Genomic DNA, 20,019 nt, shown 5'->3' with positions numbered 1-20,019 from the left:
ATATATATATATATATATATATATATATATATATATATATATATATATATATATATATATATGATATATTGTATATATATATGATCTATATATATGTGATATATATGATGTATGTATCATATATATATATATATATATATATATATATATATCACATCATATATATCATATATAGATATACTAACATACGTGTATATATTATGTATATGCATAAATAACATATATATATATATATATATATATACATACAGTATATGTATATCACATATAACATGTATATGTATATTTATCATATATATAATATATATATATAAATATATATAATATACGTGTATATATTATGTGTATGCATAAATAACATTTATAGACACACAAACAAACATTAATATATATATATATATATATACACATATACATTAATGTGTATATATTATGTATATGCATAAATAACATATATATATATATATCTATACAGTATATGTATATCACATATAACATGTATATGTATATTTATCATATATATAATATATATATATATAAATATATATAATGTACGTGTATAGGGATGATACTCGAAACCGGTTTTCCCGGTTGTTCGATAAGAAAAGAACCGAGTCCTCGGACTCGAATCCCTTTTTGAGAACCGGTACCCGTTATCGAGACCACTATAGTAAAGAAAAAGAGTTGGTTCTTTATTCGAATCCCTCGGAACGAATCACGTCCCGACCAGAAATGCTCCGTGTGACATCGCAAGAAATGGCGTCACGTAGCTCAGTCATTAGGCGCAGATAGCGAAAGCAGGAAAAAAATGGACGGGAAAAAGCGCTCCAATGTGTAATAAAGTTCAAAACAAAAGGTATAATCCAATGAATAACTTTACTGAGAGATTTGAGCAAACACATGAAGAACACTTTTACGACCAACCGGAAACATAGCAACCAGGCTAGCAACGCAGCTCCTTTACGGCAGCTGTCGCAACGTTCTTAAAGCAACCGCAGCACATACATATATGACATCTCCCTTTTTTAACTTTTGTTTTTCTTTCCTTGTAAACAAAACAACATCACACTGTATATGTGTTGTCTGTCTAATTATAAATAATGCAGACAAGGCGTGTTGGCTGAGTTCTTGACGTTTACTTTCACAGCGTGCTCATTCTTAGCTGCCGGGTGACGATATGCAACACTTTTCGGGGCTACCGCGCATGCTCGTCACTCCCGTTGCATGCTGGGTAGTGTAGTTGTTATATTCCCTAGCTCATAACATCTTTCCCCCTATAAAGAAATAATGTTAACTCAATAAAGTGTATTTCTTTTTTTAGCTTTAACTTTTAATTTTTTAGCATTGTAACCACATTTGCAAATAACTTTTCTCTTCATAGAATTTTCTTTTAATAAAGAAATAAAGTGCAAAAATGTCAAAGCATCATAACAAACAGTTATGTCAAATAGCAGCAGAAGCGCACTTTTTGGAGAGCTGTATTATTTTCAGTTTTGTGCCCAAGGGACTGATTTGATTTAACACTATATTATTATTTATACACCTATAGTGATCACAGAGACAGCTTGTTTTTGTGTTACTGTATATATTTGTTTTTCTGAAAAATCCCACTTAATATACTTTGGGTAACAACAGTCAATATTTATTTATTTTATTTTATTTTTTGGGGGGGGTAACAGTCAATATTTATTTATTTATTAGATTAAATTGTTTTCTTATATAATAAAAGTGAGCTTTTGTTAAACCAAATATTGTGTGTTTTTTTCCATATACAACAACCTATCTGGACTCGATAAGAGAATCGATAAGGAATCGGTTCGATAAGAGGATTCGATAATAGGCTCGAACTCGATAATTTCTTATCAAACATCATCCCTACGTGTATATATTATGTGTATGCATAAATAACATCTATAGACACACACACAAACATTAATGTATATATATATATATATATATATATATATATATATATATATATATATATATATATATATATATATATATATATATATATATATATATATATATATATATACACATACATATACACACACATACATATATACACATTCACATTAATGTTTGTTAAAGTTAAAGTACCAATGATTGTCACACACACACGAGGTGTGGTGAAATTTGTTCTCTGCATTTGACCCATCCCCTTGTTCCACCCCCTGGGAGGTGAGGGTAGCAGTGAGCAGCAGCGGTGGCTGCGCCCGGTAATCATTTTTGGTGATTTAACCCCCAATTCCAACCCTTGATGCTGAGTGCCAAGCAGGTAGGTAATGGGTCCCATTTTTATAGTCTTTGGTATGACCCGTGTGTGTGTGTGTATATATATATATATATATATATATATATATATATATATATATATATATATATATATATATATATATATATATATATATATATATATATATATATATATATATATATATATATATATATATATATATATATATATATATATATATATATAAATATATATATATATATATATATATATAAATATATATATATATATATATATATATATATATAAATATATATATATATATATATATATATATATATATATATATATATATATATATATAAATATATATATATATATATATATAAATATATATATATATATATATATAAATATATATATATATATATATATATAAATATATATATATATATATATAAATATATATATATATATATATATATATATATATAAATATATATATATATATATATATATAAATATAAATATATATATATATATATATATATAAATATATAAATATATATAAATATATATATATATATAAATATATATATATATATATATATATATATAAATATATATATATATATATATATGAATATATATATATATATATATAAATATATATATATATATATATATATATATATATAAATATATATATATATATATATATATATATATATATATATATAATATATATATATATATTATATATATATATATATATATATATATATATATATACACACACTTTTTTTTTGCCGTCAACATTAAATATAGTAAGATTTAGGACCATCCAGAAGCAGAATGAGACCTCATTAGAAATTCTGAAGGGGAGAGGGAAATGTTAATTTGCAATAAAATGTACAAAAATAACATCAGTTTCTTGGCGTTGGGGAAAACAAAACATTCTCAAGCCACTCTAGACAATAATGTATAAAGAAACATGGAGATTGAGCAACGACTACTTTGGTCACATATGATTAATACCCCAAGGGTCCCACAACATGCATACATTTACATACACACATTTTACACACACAAGACATTTTGTAACATTAATACAGGATTTTTGCAGAATGAGAACCGCTAATACTGTATCATCTGCAACACGGCCATAATAAAGAGAATATAATGGACCCGCTCCACTGAAGAATTAAAGGGACTATTGTCAGCAATGCACTACCCTGTGCCCCTCATCTCCTATCTACACATAGAGTAGGCGTATCTACATGCACACACGCATTGTACAACATACAAACATTTTGAACTTGAGTAGAGTATAGATGGAAATGTGCTGACACAAAGAGACTTGTATAAAAGTATCTAACTATAACAGCAGAGAATGAATGGCCGTGCAATGCAGTCCAGGCATTGAGTAAGGAAATAACACACATGTACATTCAATTCATCAGTGTCAGACACAATAACAACATTATTTTTATTGGTTCTGCAAACATGGCAATGCACTGCACATACAGTCTGCACAGTGTAGTTGTTAATGGTGAAGGACAGGCTAAAGAGCCTAAGAGGAGCTTATTACTATATATTCCAGTTTTAAAAGAAATACCACCCAAACCATTTCAGTGTGATTTGATAATTAATATTTTCTTCTTTTTTCTTATAGTTAGAATTGCATTGTTTTGGTTGTTTTTGTAAAGAGACACGTTGTTAAAGCAGCTTTTTTGCAGTATTACAACAGACCACATTTATTTTCTTACATGCACTTCATTGCACTTGTGTTTAAAAAAAAAATATTATTCTTTATATATAATATTTTTTAAATTCTATTTTACATATTGGTAGTTGCTTCTTATACTTGATTTGATTCAAGTTTTTGCTATTTTGGCTTAATTTTCCATGTTAACTGTTTTTGCACCAAACGTGACAAATGCCTCGTGTGTGTAGAGCAGGGGTGTCAAACTCATTTTAGATCGGGGTCCACATGGAGGAAAATCTACTCCCAAGTGGGCCGGACTGGTAAAATCACGGCACGATAACTTAAAAATAAAGACAACTTCAGATTGTTTTCTTTGTTTAAAAATAGAACAAGCACATTCTAAAAATGTACAAATCATAATGTTGTTGTTGTTTACACTTACATGTTGCGGTTAATAGTATTCTATCTTTATTTGTCATTATTTATACGTTCTGAATAAATTATGCGATAATGTTCATCAGTCAAGTCATTGGTGTAAATTTTCAATCCATCAAGATAAAAAAATAATATCAAAATCAAATTACAGTATGTTATTTATGTAGTTTGATCATTTTCCTCGACTGGGGCACTAACATCATGTGGTTTATTTTTGTACATATGTAGCATCATCTACAAAGATACAAAGAATTGCTATTGCGACATCAGGTGGACAAATTTAGAACAGCAATTTCTTTCATTAAAAAATTTTGGCTCATTTTTATACTTAGCAAACTCATCCCGCGGGCTGGATAAAACCTGTTCGACGGCCTGATCCGGCCCTCGGGCTGTACGTTTGACACCCCTGATGTAAAGGATTCTAATTCTAAAAGTATACTATAAAGAAAATGCATGTAAAATGTGTAGTGTGCCATTAATTTATTTTATTCAATATAAATTAGTCATATAAGCCAATAAATACTGTTTCCAACCAGGAGTGCTGTATACTGTGGTGTTGTTGGGCTTAAGCGATGTTTAAAAAAAACCAAATCATATTTATTTTTCTCCAATATTCTTGTAATTAACTTTTCTTATGTCTCATCTTCATTCCCGTTTAATTATTTCAGTACCTGTTGAATACCTCTGTCTAAGACAATACAAATACAGTGCTACCTCAACTTGAGATTGTTTTGAGATAAAAGCTGTCTCTCGGCTAATTGCTATGGTTTAAATTTCAAGCAAAAATTGGAGTTACAAGCCTCCCCACCATTGATTTGTGTAGCAAATATCACAGTGAACCCAGTACGATCCGACCAAAGCATAACATAACTCTGTTTTTCTAGCCATTGGACTGACAAAAGTGAGTGTGCTGAGATACAAAAGAGGATGATATTCATTGAATTAAAGAAATAAATAATCAAAAACATGACAAAGTGTGTAGTTGAGTTAGTGCGTATCACTGCTAGTCTGCACACACTAAAGCAGAATGAGTCTTACGCCAGCCAAGAATGTTAAAATAATATCTAAACGGTATACATTTATCCATGAAAATATGGAAAAGCTGATGTGCTTGACGGAGAAGCGGCTGAAAGGAGACTCTCCAAAGTAAATGCTGTACATTATTATTACATTACTTCATAAAACTACTGCAGTTGTTTGTAGTACATATCTATTGCTTTCATTCTATATTTACTATATTATATTTGTGTTTCTTTTTAAAAGGAATGTTGAATGTAAAAAAAAAGTGCAGTTTCTTAGACATTGATTTCAAGTCATTTGAATGGGAGACATTGATTTGACATACAAGTGTTTTGAGTTCCAATTAAGCTCGTAAGTTGAGGTACAACTATAGTACCTCATCATTATTTACCATTTTTATGTCCCTTTGGGATACAGTCATACTTAAAATTAGTGCACCCACTATCAATCAATGTAGAACCCAGCACATATGAAAATAAATGCTTGATATGATTAAAAAAAATATGGAAATGTATTTTCTTTCATTCATAACTCACGCACATTGTTTAATGGCCACATTCTCATATACTGAACTTGTACAAAGTGCTTGACTATTGAGTCGTGAATCCATGAAGAAGACAACTTTAACAAGATAAACCCACATCAATTAAGGCTTCTGAGACAGTCAACACAACATGAGTGGGATTCAAACAATGGCTCCTTTTCCTCTGAACAGATACTGAGCAGTGATGCTTTAAGGCTAAAAGGGAACACTAACAAGTCCAACAATGGAATGTCACACCACTAAAACACGAGGAGAGGCAAAAATAGAAAGTCATTGGAATGTGTAATTACCTGACTTTGGCTTTTTTAAAAGCACAGCATACTCTTTTGGCACAGGAACAACAAATCCTATCAACATTCTTTTGTGTGAACTAAAAGACGTGCAAAGCTGATCTGATAAGTTTGCGTGCCTCTTAAATAAGCAAATTAGACAATGCAATCAATTTAGCGTGTCCGTCCTTATGTGTATGCAGAATATATGTTGATTATCAGAAAACTCACAACAGTAGTAGGAGGATATGCAAATATAATCATTTAGCGCTCGCAATGTGATTTATCAAGACTGAAACTGTCGTACGACTGCCGTTTTGCGTCTCATCCAAACTGGCACAGTTACGCACAAAAGGCTGTATGAAAGTAGGCTATCGTGCTGCAAAGACAGACCATTGAGAGAGCAAACATTTAGTCTGCGTGTGTGCCAACATATTTGGGCTGTCAGAAATGGAAATATTAGACATATTGTCTGTTCAGCGATGGCATTTTTATAATTTTACCGCTTATGGATAATGGGGTTGATTAAAAACAAATTCAAGTGATTTGTTTTGGTGTCTGCTGGCTTGGGGGAGGAGTATATTTATAGCTAGAATTCACTGAAATTCAAGTATTTCTTATATATATATATATATATATATATATATATATATATATATATATATATATATATATATATATATATATATATATATATATATATTTATATATAAATAAAATACTTGACTTTCAGTGAATTGTAGCTATATATATATATATATATTTAATGTATTATATATATATATATATATATATATATATATATATATATATATATATATATATATATATATATATATATATATATATATATATATATATATATATATATATATATAAAAGAAATACTTGAATTTCAGTGTTCATTTATTTACACATAAAAGTCTGATCTACAAAATGTGCAAGCTGTCCTGGATGAACTGAAATTATTTTTTCCAATCATTTTGGAACTTGCAAGCGTACTTCTTCTTACTCGTCGTCACCATGTCTCTTCTTCGTTCTTCTGCTTCGTCTCTGTTATGTTTTTGGACATTACTACTTGCCGTAGTTTTGAAGCAATGCATGATGGGAATCCGGATGTTGTGTTTCAGTGTATTAACGTGCCGGCTGGAATAAACACACGCTGAGAAATAGCTCCGTGCCTGCCTACTTTTTGGGTTATAGATAAACCTATGGATAACGGAGACATATATAATAGTCTCTTTTTCAGGTTGTAGAGGACGCTAAAGGCAGTGCCTTTAAGGCACGCCCCCAATATTGTTGTCCGGGTGGAAATCGGAAGAAATTCGGGAGAATGGTTGCCCCGGGAGATTTTCGGGAGGGGCACTGAAATTCGGGAGTCTCCCGGGAAAATTGTGAGGGTTGGCAAGCATGCCCACAACACACCCACTAATAGTTTGCACGCTCTATTTAGCGTGTGTTATTTGGAGTCCTTCCAAATACAATATCATTGCCATAATTAATTTAACTAAAATGTAGGTCAACTAAATAAAGAAAAAACACTATCACAGACCGCAGTGTGATAAAAACTCAATGTCATGTCGGCCTTGCACAGTTAAGACTTGAATACGAACAATAATCTTCATGCCAGTACTTGTTAGTTATGTGTGTGTATTCTATAAATAGGATTCTATGCTACATCCAATCCTGTAATTTGTTTTCTGCAAGTGTTTTCTCTCCAGCAGGTACTACAGATTGGAAAATCAAATTTTTTTGGGGTTTCCATTGTCAAGAGTGTCAAAAGAAGAAATGCATACTAGACAACCACTATGTATCCCCAAAGGCATCCTTCAATTGCTTACACTAGTGTATCAATACTGAACTGCATTATGACACACTTCCATTGGGGACCAACCAGAGGGGAACCATAACAAAAAGGGTGTGGACACACATTACGGTCCTCGTCATCCCCAATCAGGGTTAAATGTTCCCAAACTATGTTATGAAAAACTGAATTGAAACAAACCACTTAGTGGAAATGTGATGAAAGGTGGTTGTGTTGTTTGATTTCATTTCATAAGACACATGAGGAAGATGATGGTCTCTCGGACACACCGTCCTTTCTTCTAATGTTCTGTGAGTAAGAAGCTCTATACTAAGACTTGGGAGGCTGAGTTGTCTGCAAGAGGCACTTTTTCAAGAAGAATGTGACCTGCAATGAACACCATCCTGCACATGCTCGACCAAACTGAGGATTTCCAGGTAACAAAGGGTTGACTCATGACGCTTCCATCTCATTTCACACATTACGTGAGAAAATGGAGTGTTGGTGGCTTTGCAGACGAAGTATGTCCTTTGCTTCCCTGGGGAGGGAGGGGGGCACAATAACAGCATCGCAGCCAAGTTGGGCGGTGTTCCCCTTTTAGAGGGCAGTGTCATACACCTGCTTTGTGATGGGAGTCGCTCCAGGGCCTGGCACCATGTTGGGGGCAAAGGGAGGAGGGTGGGATTGATTGCACCCTGAGTCTTTCAAAGAAGGGGGTATGGATGTAGCAGATGGGCCTGAGACAACAGGGCTCTGCCCTTTAAGCTGCTCCCGTACTTCCTGCTCCAGACAAGGAGGCACAATCAGCTGGTCTTCTGGGTCCTGCTGTGCCGGTGCAGTGAAATACCCAGACTTCTTCTTAGGAGCTTCCAGGGCCACCTCGATGAGATTATGACTGTCCTCTGGGGCCACCACTGAACCATTGGAGAGTTTCTTCCCGAATAAGCTTGATGCAGAAGGTGACTTCTTTAGGTCGGCGCTCTCTCTTCCACAAACCGCCAACAGACAGCCGTTTGTTGAAGAGACCACAACGCTGTTCTGCCTGCGCATCTTTCTATTGGGATAATCACAACCCCTCTTTTCCAGCTCAAGGTCCTTGGGACCCTCAGGGGCACCTGACCGCAGCTGAAAAGCACAACAGTGAATGTCCACCTCTACTTCTAACTTGCTGCCATTGGAGATGACGCCCTCCAGAGGAGTCTCGTCGTCACTGTCTAAGCCGTTGTCAGAGTGCTTGCTGGAGAATGTGGCACAGGACGGTTGCCGCTGGAATACTCCCATGTGGCTGACTAGTCCCACTGAGGCTGGGACAATGATGCCACACAGAGTCGTGCTAGGATGGAGGCTACACCGTCTTTCTGGGCGGGGAGCAGCTCCTGAGGATGGATGCTCATCAGAAGCAGTGGATCCTGCCTCGCTGCCCACTTCGGATGCTGACGTCTCACTGTTGAACTCTGAGACAACCCCACTAGTGGACGACAGGGTAGCTGTGTCGCTAGGGGCTGGCGTCATGGACACAGGCAAAGGGACAGGCAAAGGGACAGGCGGAGGACCGGTGGTGTCGACTGGTGGCTCGCAGGTGCAACTGTCCTCAGCAATGTTCAACGCCACAACCACAGCTCCAATGTTATCCTTGCATCCATAGCTCTGAGCCAGCGAGCAAAGCTTCTTGGCAGCAGCGTGCGGATCCCGCACAGCCTGAACGGTGCCTACAGCTTCCTGGTAGGACACCCGCTCAAACAGCGCTCGGTTCCCCAGGATCAGGAAGTCGTCGTGGGAAGAGAGCGGCTCAGTGTGTACCCAGGGCTTCGGAAGCACCCAGGGGGCCAGATAAGAGCAGCCCAGCAGGCGGGAACAGCATGTCACACCGCTCACTTTGTTATCCTACAAAACAGAAAATCCATCATGGTAAGTCTGGCTTTGAATGTGCAGCCAAACATAAGTTATAGATCAGACCTTTTTAATCACAGCTCAACACGGTGCTCTTTTTATATGGCAGAAATAGGTAGGCTACGTGCCGGGGAAAACTGATCATAAACATAACTATTTATTAAGAATGTCAGAAATTAGATTTGGTGGAAACTCAACAGTTGAATGCCGCACAGTTCAGAATATGCACAATACTTGCATTCAAACCTGTAAGACTAAGATTTACTGTTTGTTTTTTTACACGTGTGTGACAATTAGAATGTAAACAAGTGAGAAATGTGTGAGGAACCTCTGTTGCAGCACATTACAGCATGCATGATGCTTTTCTTTAAAAGTTAAGACTGGGAACCCAATCTACTAAAGGTTTGCGTTAACGATATAAACCACGTGCAAACTTGATAGCGCATGCAAAGCGGATCGATTAATGCACAGAGGATTGCTTCTTTTAAATGAAAAAAATAGAGAGCACAATCCATTAAGCGTGTCTGACTTCATGTATACTGTATTTTTCGGACTATAAGTCGCAGTTTTTTTTCATAGTTTGGCCGGGGGTGTGACTTATATTTAGGTGCGACTTATGTGTGAAATTATTAACACATTACCGTAAAATATCAAATAATATTATTTAGCTCATTCACGTAAGAGACTAGACGTATAAGATTTCATGGGATTTAGCGATTAGGAGTGACAGATTGTTTGGTAAACGTATAGCATGTTTTATATGTTATAGTTATTTGAATGACTCTTACCATAATATGTTACGTTAACATACCAGGCACGTTCTCAGTTGGTTATTTATGCGTCATATAACGTACACTTATTCAGCCTGTTGTTCACTATTTTTTATTTATTTTAAATTGCCTTTCAAATTTCTTTTTTTGGTGTTGGTTTTTATCAAATACATTTCCCCAAAAAATGCGACTTATACTCCAGTGCGACTTATATGTTTTTTTCCTTCTTTATTGTGCATTTTTGGCCGGTGCGACTTATACTCCGGAGCGACTTATAGTCAGAAAAATACGGTATACAGAATATTTGCTGATTATCAGAACACCCACAATACTGATAAATCACAAATCGCAGTGTGATTTGTCAAGACTAAAACTGTTCTGCGGCCACTGTTTTGGGTCTATATTTAACAAGTTTGAAACGGTACGTGCAAACTGGCAGAGTTACAGACAAATGGATGTAAGTAAGGAGGCGATAGCGCTGCAAAAACAGACGACTGAAAGTCTGTGTGCGTGTCAACATATTTGGACTGTCAGAAATAAAAAATATTAGACATCTATTCATTCTGTATTTTATTAATTTATAACTGTTGGATGACTTAAGGTGCTGATGAAAACAAATTTAATTGATTTGTTTTGGTGTCTGCTGGCGTTTTTTTTAATGGTGTTAGTTTTTTGATATAAGAGATGTATTATTATAGTGTATTATATCCCCTTTATGAAAATGGAAAGTGCACCCAGAGTGCACCTTCAGTGTGTTAAAAGTAGGTTCTGTTGTCTAGATTGAGCTTCAGTATAGCTTAGAAAAGGTGGTACACATAATATTTGTGTGCGCCATGTAGGGTTGCAAAATTCCGGGAATATTCAAAGTTGGAAACTTTCCATGGGAATTAACAGGAATTAATGGAATATTAAGGGGAATAAACATTGAATGCAACATGCTAGATCTTGCAGCATGATTATTAGCTAAAACAACCTGATTTAATGCAAATTCAGTAGAATTTCAACCCTGCACAGTGCGTTCCTCCATCATATGTGCAGTGCATTCTTCCATCACATGCACAGATCATTCCCAGCATGCTACACACTAAAGCAGAGCTATTGAGGCCACACTAGTATTTGAGCCCAAGGACTTCATCCAGTCAGGTAAGTGTTGATGATATTACTGGGGTAAATATATTTGATATTCGGTATTTAAGTTTAATAGAGGTGCAATTGCTTGTTACTGTATGACTGTAGACTACTCCAGCAGACTTCCACTCAAGCTAGCTAGCTGTTCCTGTACTTGTTAAATGATTTTGGGGCCAATATCTCTAGCTACCTAGGTTTATGCACCACCACAGTCTCATAATGAACCGGAAATATTTCTCCATTAGCTGTAATGCTAATTTTCTCTATGTTAAATCCCGTTCATTTATGCTAACAACATTAGCGATCCGAATTTACCTTTTTTTTTATCTGTAAAGTTCAACTAGCAAATACTAAATCAAAACGTGTAGTTTCCTCTACTTTCTGTTCTGCTAGCCATTCTGTTGTCATACAAGAATGTACGTTATAGTTTGCTTTAGCATGCTGATTGAGTGTTCATTTATTCATCTAGCCTGTTTCTATTCATTTGTGCATCAGTATAATATTTTTAAAGACTACTCCAATTGCTTAGCTGACTATTTATATCTGTGTGTGGAATTGCATTAGTGTTTTAAAAGAATAAATAAATACAAACAGAATAATGCCACATGCACAATCTGATGTGTGGAGACATTTCACACCAACCAATGTAGGTGGAAAGGCTGTGTACATTTGCAAATACTGTGCAAAGAGCTACGTCAAAAAATGCCACAAAGATGCAGCAGCATATAGACAAGTGCCCAATAATATATACATATTGTAATTCCCCATTAATCCCCATATATTCCCAGTAATTCCCATGGACGGTGTCCAACTTTGAATAATCAAAAAATGGTCAATATTTCCAAACTTCCCAAGCTTAACTTCTCGTGGTAAATTTCCGGAAAGTTTCCGGAAATTTACCGGAAACTTTCCACCCCTTTGCAATCCTAGCTGCATGTCAACAACATGACGAAACGCCACAGATTGGACTACATGATGTCGTAAAGGTGGAGGGAAATGAGTGGCTCCATGGTGACAGCCAGTGTACATGCAGAAGCCTAATTTATTTGGGCGGTCTGGACCACTTTTGAACTTGTTATCAAATATACATGCAGTCTTAGTAGATCACCCGCAACACATTACGTGTTATTTTGACCTTAGTAGATCAGCCCCTTCTTTTTATTGCGTTTTATGTTTTACTAATAACAGCGGTTAACTTATTTTTACGCTTGTATGAAAGTTAAAATGGCTCCCACAAACAATACACCTTTTTATTATGCCTACAATTTGACCCTGGAACTATTTTACCTCATAGAAAACTTGTTTCGAAATATTTGCAAATCGTAGGTTACATAGAGACAGAGTACAAGTATAGAGGTTCCACGTTTTAAATAAACACAACAGTCAAGAGTCATAGTTGACCCATCGGTTAATAAAAACACTGTCAAAAAGGAAGTCAGACAGACAGAACAGGATAAAGACAAGACAAACTCATCATCACACTTGAATTCCGCAATTTGATAACTGTATGAAATACACTATATTGCCAAAAGTATTTGGCCACCTACCTTTACTCACATATGAACTTGAAGTGCCATCCCATTCCTAACCCATAGGGTTCAATATGATGTCGGTCCACCATTTGCAGCTATCACAGCTTCATCTCTTCTGGGAAGGCGTGTATAGAAGGTTGCGGAGTGTGTTTATAGGAATTTTCGACCATTCTTCCAAAAGCGCATTGGTGAGGTCACACACTGATGTTGGTCAAGAAGGCCTGGCTCTCAGTCTCAGTTCTATTTCATCCCAAAGGTGTTAAATCGGGTTCAGGTCAGGACTCTGTGCAGGCCAGTCAAGTTCACCCACACCAGACTCTGTCATCCATGTCTTTATGGACATTACTTTGTGCACTGGTGCACAGTCATGTTGTAAGAGGAAACTGTTCCCACAAGGTTGGGAGCATGGAATTGTCTAAAATGTTTTGGTATCCTGAGAGCGGCCCGTTCTTTCACAAATGTTTGTAGAAACAGTCTCCATGCCTAAGTGCTTGATTGTATACACCTGTGGCCGGGCCAAGTGATTAGGACACCTGATTCTGATCATTTGGATGGGTGGCCAAATACTTTTGGCAATATAGTTTGTATAGAATATGGGGTAAAAAGAATCACTGCTTCTAAATAACGTACTAATTACCTCCGTAATTATGGCTTTGTTGAGTTTAACTCTCTCCATCTCCTCAGCGCAGTTCTCCAGGCTGTAAACTTTAGAGAGCGGTACGGGTCGGCCGTCCCGACACAGCACCGCCTGGCAGGTCCCCACATTGGCCACAGTCACACTCAGGTAGCCTCCTGGCTCTGAGGACTCATGGTGGATGTAACACAGCAAAGCAGAGGCCCCCAGTTTCTGCCCGGCCATACCTAGTTTCCTGTTGCATTGGTCCGAACACACAAGCAGAGTCAAGGATGAGAGTTTTGAAACATTTGACATGAATCATACACACCTGTGTGACGTTAGGAAGATGTTGCTCATATACACGCTGTCAATACTGGAATGTTGCACTTCTTCGCACAACACGTCACCCATGGTGCACTGAAGCAGCCGAGGCACTTCCTCATTGCGGTCGCCATCAAAGATGCCATAACACGCTTCCACGCTGTCTCCAAGACGGTCGATGGCCAGCACGGACACGCACAACCTGACGTAAACAAGGGATAGACAAAAGTTTCGGGACACCTGACTGTTAGAAAGAAAAGTGGAGTTTGCCCCTTCTTGCAGCCACAAAAATGTCCATTCTTCTGGGAAGACTTTCTACACGATGTCCAAGTCTGGGAAAATGTATGTTCAACTAGAACAGTTGTGTCAAACATTGTGGGTCACATCACAGTTAACATGTGAAACTATACAAGTGTATAATCCCCTACAGTTATTATGACACATCTGACCCAGAATTTTAGCAGTAGGAATATTTTTCCCCAAAATTGATAACTCACTTTCAAATCAGAAGTGTCAGTGTCAAGGGGGATGATCAAGTACACTATTGTAGAATTTATTTTATGAATGGGTTTGATATCAAGGGCGTTTGGAATATCTTGATGGATTAAATATCAACGTGTTAAGTAGAATTGCAATTGCTTGAAGTACAATTGGAAGAACAAATACATGCCGCAAGAAATAGGTAGTCCAGATTTTGCCCCTCGGCCTTAGGTTTGACATACCAGTATGTGGTCCAACATAGTGTTTCTTAACCATAGGGCCCGGGCCATTGTTGGGCCGCGAGTGCACCCTATACAGGCGCCAAAAAATACTTGTCTCTCAACTGTGGCCCGTATGGACCGCAGCGATACTCAATTGTAATACACTTTTCCACCACTTGTGGGGGTAATAACAATATCAAACAAACAGAATAAGTCTGCAGCTAAAGTCGTAGAGAAGTTTCTTAAGCGCAAAAACAATGACTAATGTGGTGAAGCTGTATTTTCATCTACACTTCAATTTTATTGACGGTTTGTTGATTGGTATTGTTTATTAATAATTTGGTTCGAATTTATTTATTTTAACACTGCATAATTCTATGGAAATCTTTTTTTTATATATATAGATTTTTATGAGTTCCTTCTTTAGCAGTGTATTGAATTAGTATTTATTTTTGTAATCAGCCTGACCTAAGCCTTAATAAGAATCTTTGTGATTAACACATGTTTTTATACAATTTGAAAACTTTAAGTAAGTTGAATATAATTATTGAATACGGTTAAAATCAAGTGTAGAATTACTAATTCAATGTTAATATTTGAGTGGGCCTCGGGCCCCTCTGTAGTGGAAAAGTTGGGCCCCAAGGTTAAAAAGGATAAGAACCCCTGGTCGAGAAGAACATTAGTGGATCATTGATGTTGAACCTGAGTCCCAATGGGGCATAAATTTAAATTAATGTTTGGCGGCGTGGGTCATTGTCGCCAATTGGCAGCCTCGTTTTAGTTAGTCTATCAATGTAGCTTACCACCAACAGTGTGTAACTCTTGAAAGGCGCTACAGTATATAAATCACTCTATTAATACCTCTGCCAGGGGGTTATGTCATTGTTGGGGTCAGTCAGTCAGTTAGTTCACAACAAAGCTCAGAAAGTTATGGGCTGATTTTGCCGAAACTTTGTCAGATGTGAAAAATAGGATAAGAAACAAGTAACTAAATTCTGGGGGTGATCCCAATTATCCAGTCTATCTACATCCCATAATAGTCATTACAGTGGAACTTCGATTTATTGTACAAACCTTTCAATTTACGAACCACAGACTGAATAAAAATATGCATAGCTACTGTATATGAACCTTGTCTCAATGTGCGCACGTTTCACAGCTGTTCTGTCGTTAACTACTATGCACAACATCTCTGTGTGTGTATGCTACCAGCCCCGCCTCCACCCACAGGAATAAAGAGTGGACGACTGACAAGAGTGTTCACTCTGTTTATTTAATTTCACTATAGAACCAAAGCAACCAGCTGCTGACACCGATAAAAAGAGAAATCCCTCCTGCAGCGGGTGACAGACAAACTAAAACAAACACAGATATCATGCCAACATCATTTATCTTTCTACAAACCCCGTTTCCATATGAGTTGGGAGATTGTGTTAGATGTAAATATAAACGGTATACAATGATTTGCAAATCATTTTCAACCCATATTCAGTTGAATATGCTACAAAGACAACATATTTGATGTTCAAACTGATAAACTTTTTTTTTTTTTACAAATAATCATTAACTTTAGAATTTGATGCCAGCAACACATGACAAAGAAGTTGGGAAAGGTGGCAATAAATACTGATAAAGTTGAGGAATGCTCATCAAACACTTATTTGGAACATCCCACAGGTGAACAGGCTAATTGGGAACAGGTGGGTGCCATGATTGGGTATAAAAGTAGATTCCATGAAATGCTCAGTCATTCACAAACAAGGATGGGGCGAGGGTCACCACTTTGTCAACAAATGCATGAGCAAATTGTTGAACAGTTTAAGAAAAACCTTTCTCAACCAGCTATTGCAAGGAATTTAGGGATTTCACCATCTACGGTCCGTAATATCATCAAAGGGTTCAGAGAATCTGGAGAAATCCCTGCACGTAAGCAGCTAAGCCCGTGACCTTCGATCCCTCAGGCTGTACTGCATCAAGAAGCGACATCAGTGTGTAAAGGATATCACCACATGGGCTCAGGAACACTTCAGAAACCCGCTGTTAGTAACTACAGTTGTTCGCTACATCTGTAAGTGCAAGTTAAAACTCTCCTATTCAAGGCGAAACCCGTTTATCAACAACACCAGAAACGCCGTCGGCTTCGCTGGGCCTGAGCTCATCTAAGATGGACTGATACAAAGTGGAAAAGTGTTCTGTGGTCTGACGAGTCCACATTTCAAATTGTTTTTGGAAACTGTGGATGTCGTGTCCTCCGGACCAAAGAGGAAAAGAACCATCCGGATTGTTATAGGCGCAAAGTTGAAAAGCCAGCATCTGTGATGGTATGGGGGTGTATTAGTGCCCAAGACATGGGTAACTTACACATCTGTGAAGGCACCATTAATGCTGAAAGGTACTTACAGGTTTTGGAGCAACATATGTTGCCATCCAAGCAACGTTGCCATGGACGCCCCTGCTTATTTCAGCAAGACAATGCCAAGCCATATGTTACATCAGAGTGGCTTCATAGTAAAAGAGTGCGGGTACTAGACTGGCCTGCCTGTAGTCCAGACCTGTCTCCCATTAAAAATGTGTGGCGCATTATGAAGCCTAAAATACCACAACGGAGACCCCCGGACTGTTGAACAACTTAAGCTGTACATCAAGCAAGAATGGGAAAGAATTCCACCTGAGAAGCTTCAAAAATGTGTCTCCTCAGTTCCCAAACGTTTACTGAGTGTTGTTAAAAGGAAAGGCCATGTAACACAGCGGTGAACATGCCCTTTCCCAACTACTTTGGCACGTGTTGCAGCCATGAAATTCTAAGTTAATTATTATTTGCAAAAAAAAAAATAAAGTTTATGAGTTTGAACATCAAACATCTTGTCTTTGTAGTGCATTCAATTGAATATGGGTTGAAAAGGATTTGCAAATCATTGTATTCTGTTATATTTACATCTAACACAATTTCCCAACTCATATGGAAACGGGGTTTGTACATGGACAAACTGGCCATTGGGAGTTACGAGAGTTCGCTTTTTCCCCATTACATCACTGACTACAACTCACAGCAAACTTTAAGAGCCAACAAACATAATAAAACATCACTTACTGTACAATGTCTGCTGTCATTAGGATGTCGACTAATAGAATATTGTTATATTATTATTTAGATGAAGAATGTCTCACAATCCTCGCAAAGAAAAGGAGGGTGGACCGATCGTCTTTTCGTGTCGTTCCCACTATTTCCTGGTCTAAATTGGCTGTCAAAGTGTACCAACATGTCGGAATACATCCCTATCCTTCTACTATCCATGTTAGAGGCATGATTTATGATCTACAATAAACGTTCATGAGCAAAGGAAGTGAGGAAACAGCTGACCCTCGATGATGTGAACATTGGCACACACGCTAGTGATCACGTGCCGCTATAAATATGTTGTCTGCGTTAGCGCTTATGATAACAATATCACTCATACTTGGTCATTATGTAGATGGAGAATTGTTGGTGCTTTTTGGATATTTTTTTATTGGGTTTTATAGACTCTGCTGTAAGTGGACTTTTATTAACATTTATTTATCATTCACAATTATTATGTCTTTCATAATGATTCTGAACAATAGGCACATTTTTTTTTAAAAGTGCAGTTCCCCTTTAAGTCCCTCTGGTGATGCATTCACTGACTGTCCGTAATCTGTAGTGACACTTAACTTGCTTAGAGCCAATCAGAGAATATATATATAGGACTTTTTAGTATTTGTCGAGAATTGCCAAAAATGACCATGTCAGGACTTGATTAATTTATTTAACTCTACAAAAAGTCAATAGCTGGGTTGCATATGACATCGTATCCGTTTTTCTTCTTTTATTTTTCTTCTTCAGAGAATGTCATATTGCTGTTCTGTTCTTAGATGTCTTAGTCGTTTAAATATAGATTTAGGAAAGAGCTTTCATAGAGTCCTAAAAGAAGTGGCTCATAAAGGTAATAAAGTCAGGGGAAAAACGTAAGTGCGTCAAAGGAAATGGCTCTTAAAAATATCCCTTTCATCATTATCATCAAATCAGACCATATTCGTTTCTGCAGCAATCACTTTGCAAAATGTTTGTTTGAACATTTGATTTGCTGTTTTTAAATCACTCTTAAAAACATACTTTTATTCCATGGCTTTTAACACTGAGTGATCTCCATCCTGCTATGGCGCCCCATAATGCACCTGCTGTGAACCTGTTTTTTATGTTTTATTTATTTATTTTTTATCGTGCTCTGTTTGTGTTGGTTGTGTTTGCTCGGTTCTCTTATTATCTTTTAACCTGCCCATTGTACAGCACTTTGGCTAACCCTGTGGTAAATTTTAAATGTGCTTTATCAATAAAGTTGATTTGATTTGCTTGAGAAACTTTCTGTGATGCAATCAAGTTTCAGAATCAGAATCAGAATCAGAATCAGAAATACTTTAATAATCCCCGAGGTTATTCTCTACTATATTAGTAGTGTTTGATAGCAGAACTAAACATAAAGAAAGGACAAGAGATTGCATTAGTTTGTGTTCTTCTGTGGTTGCTGTGCCTAAATATAACTACGAAGACCTGCTTGTGCAAATAAACTAATGTTATGTTAAGTCCTAGTGATAAATATTGTGATTGTTGGTCCAACCCACCGTATTTTTCTTGTCCCTTTTCATAACAGAAACTAAAAGCTAGTTGTTGTTGTTGTGCAGGAAAGTCAAGTGCTTTATTCGACACGGATGACCACATTATAGCGTCTTTGGTGCTAATTGTTAGCATCAAGAAAATATCCTTAATAGAATTAATAAACTAGATGAATATATTTCTCGTAGGCTCAACAGTATATATTGAACCTTGATATTGCTAGCAAACATTGCAAAACAACAGTGACATCTATAGCTAAATAATGAGACAAAATATGAACTTCACAGCATAAAAATAACTGTAAATTGTAGATGAGACTAATATTTGCAGTAGGAAATCAACTGCAAACAAACTTACCTTTTTTCTCATTAGCGTCACAATCACAGCAGCACGGCACTCATTATGTCAATCA

General features: G+C 36.4%; 1 protein-coding gene across 1 annotated transcript in view; it reads right to left on the bottom strand.

Moving 5' to 3' along the window:
• Positions 1 to 7,121: 7,121 nt before the first annotated feature.
• The window catches only part of phlpp2 (PH domain and leucine rich repeat protein phosphatase 2), a 102,376-nt gene continuing 89,478 nt past the window's right edge, over positions 7,122 to 20,019 (bottom strand). The window contains exons 17-19 of the mRNA XM_062028014.1: positions 14,284 to 14,478; positions 13,977 to 14,208; positions 7,122 to 9,903 (exon numbers count right to left, since the gene is read on the bottom strand). Of these exons, the coding sequence (XP_061883998.1) occupies positions 8,617 to 9,903; positions 13,977 to 14,208; positions 14,284 to 14,478 (1,714 nt within the window). The 3' untranslated portion in view covers positions 7,122 to 8,616. The remainder of the gene's footprint in view (positions 9,904 to 13,976; positions 14,209 to 14,283; positions 14,479 to 20,019) is intronic.

Source organism: Entelurus aequoreus, linkage group LG02, assembly GCF_033978785.1.
Source record: "Entelurus aequoreus isolate RoL-2023_Sb linkage group LG02, RoL_Eaeq_v1.1, whole genome shotgun sequence".
NCBI lineage: Eukaryota > Metazoa > Chordata > Actinopteri > Syngnathiformes > Syngnathidae > Entelurus > Entelurus aequoreus.
The sequence above is the reverse complement of the archived record's forward strand: the minus strand, read 5'-3'. Positions and strand labels throughout refer to the sequence as shown.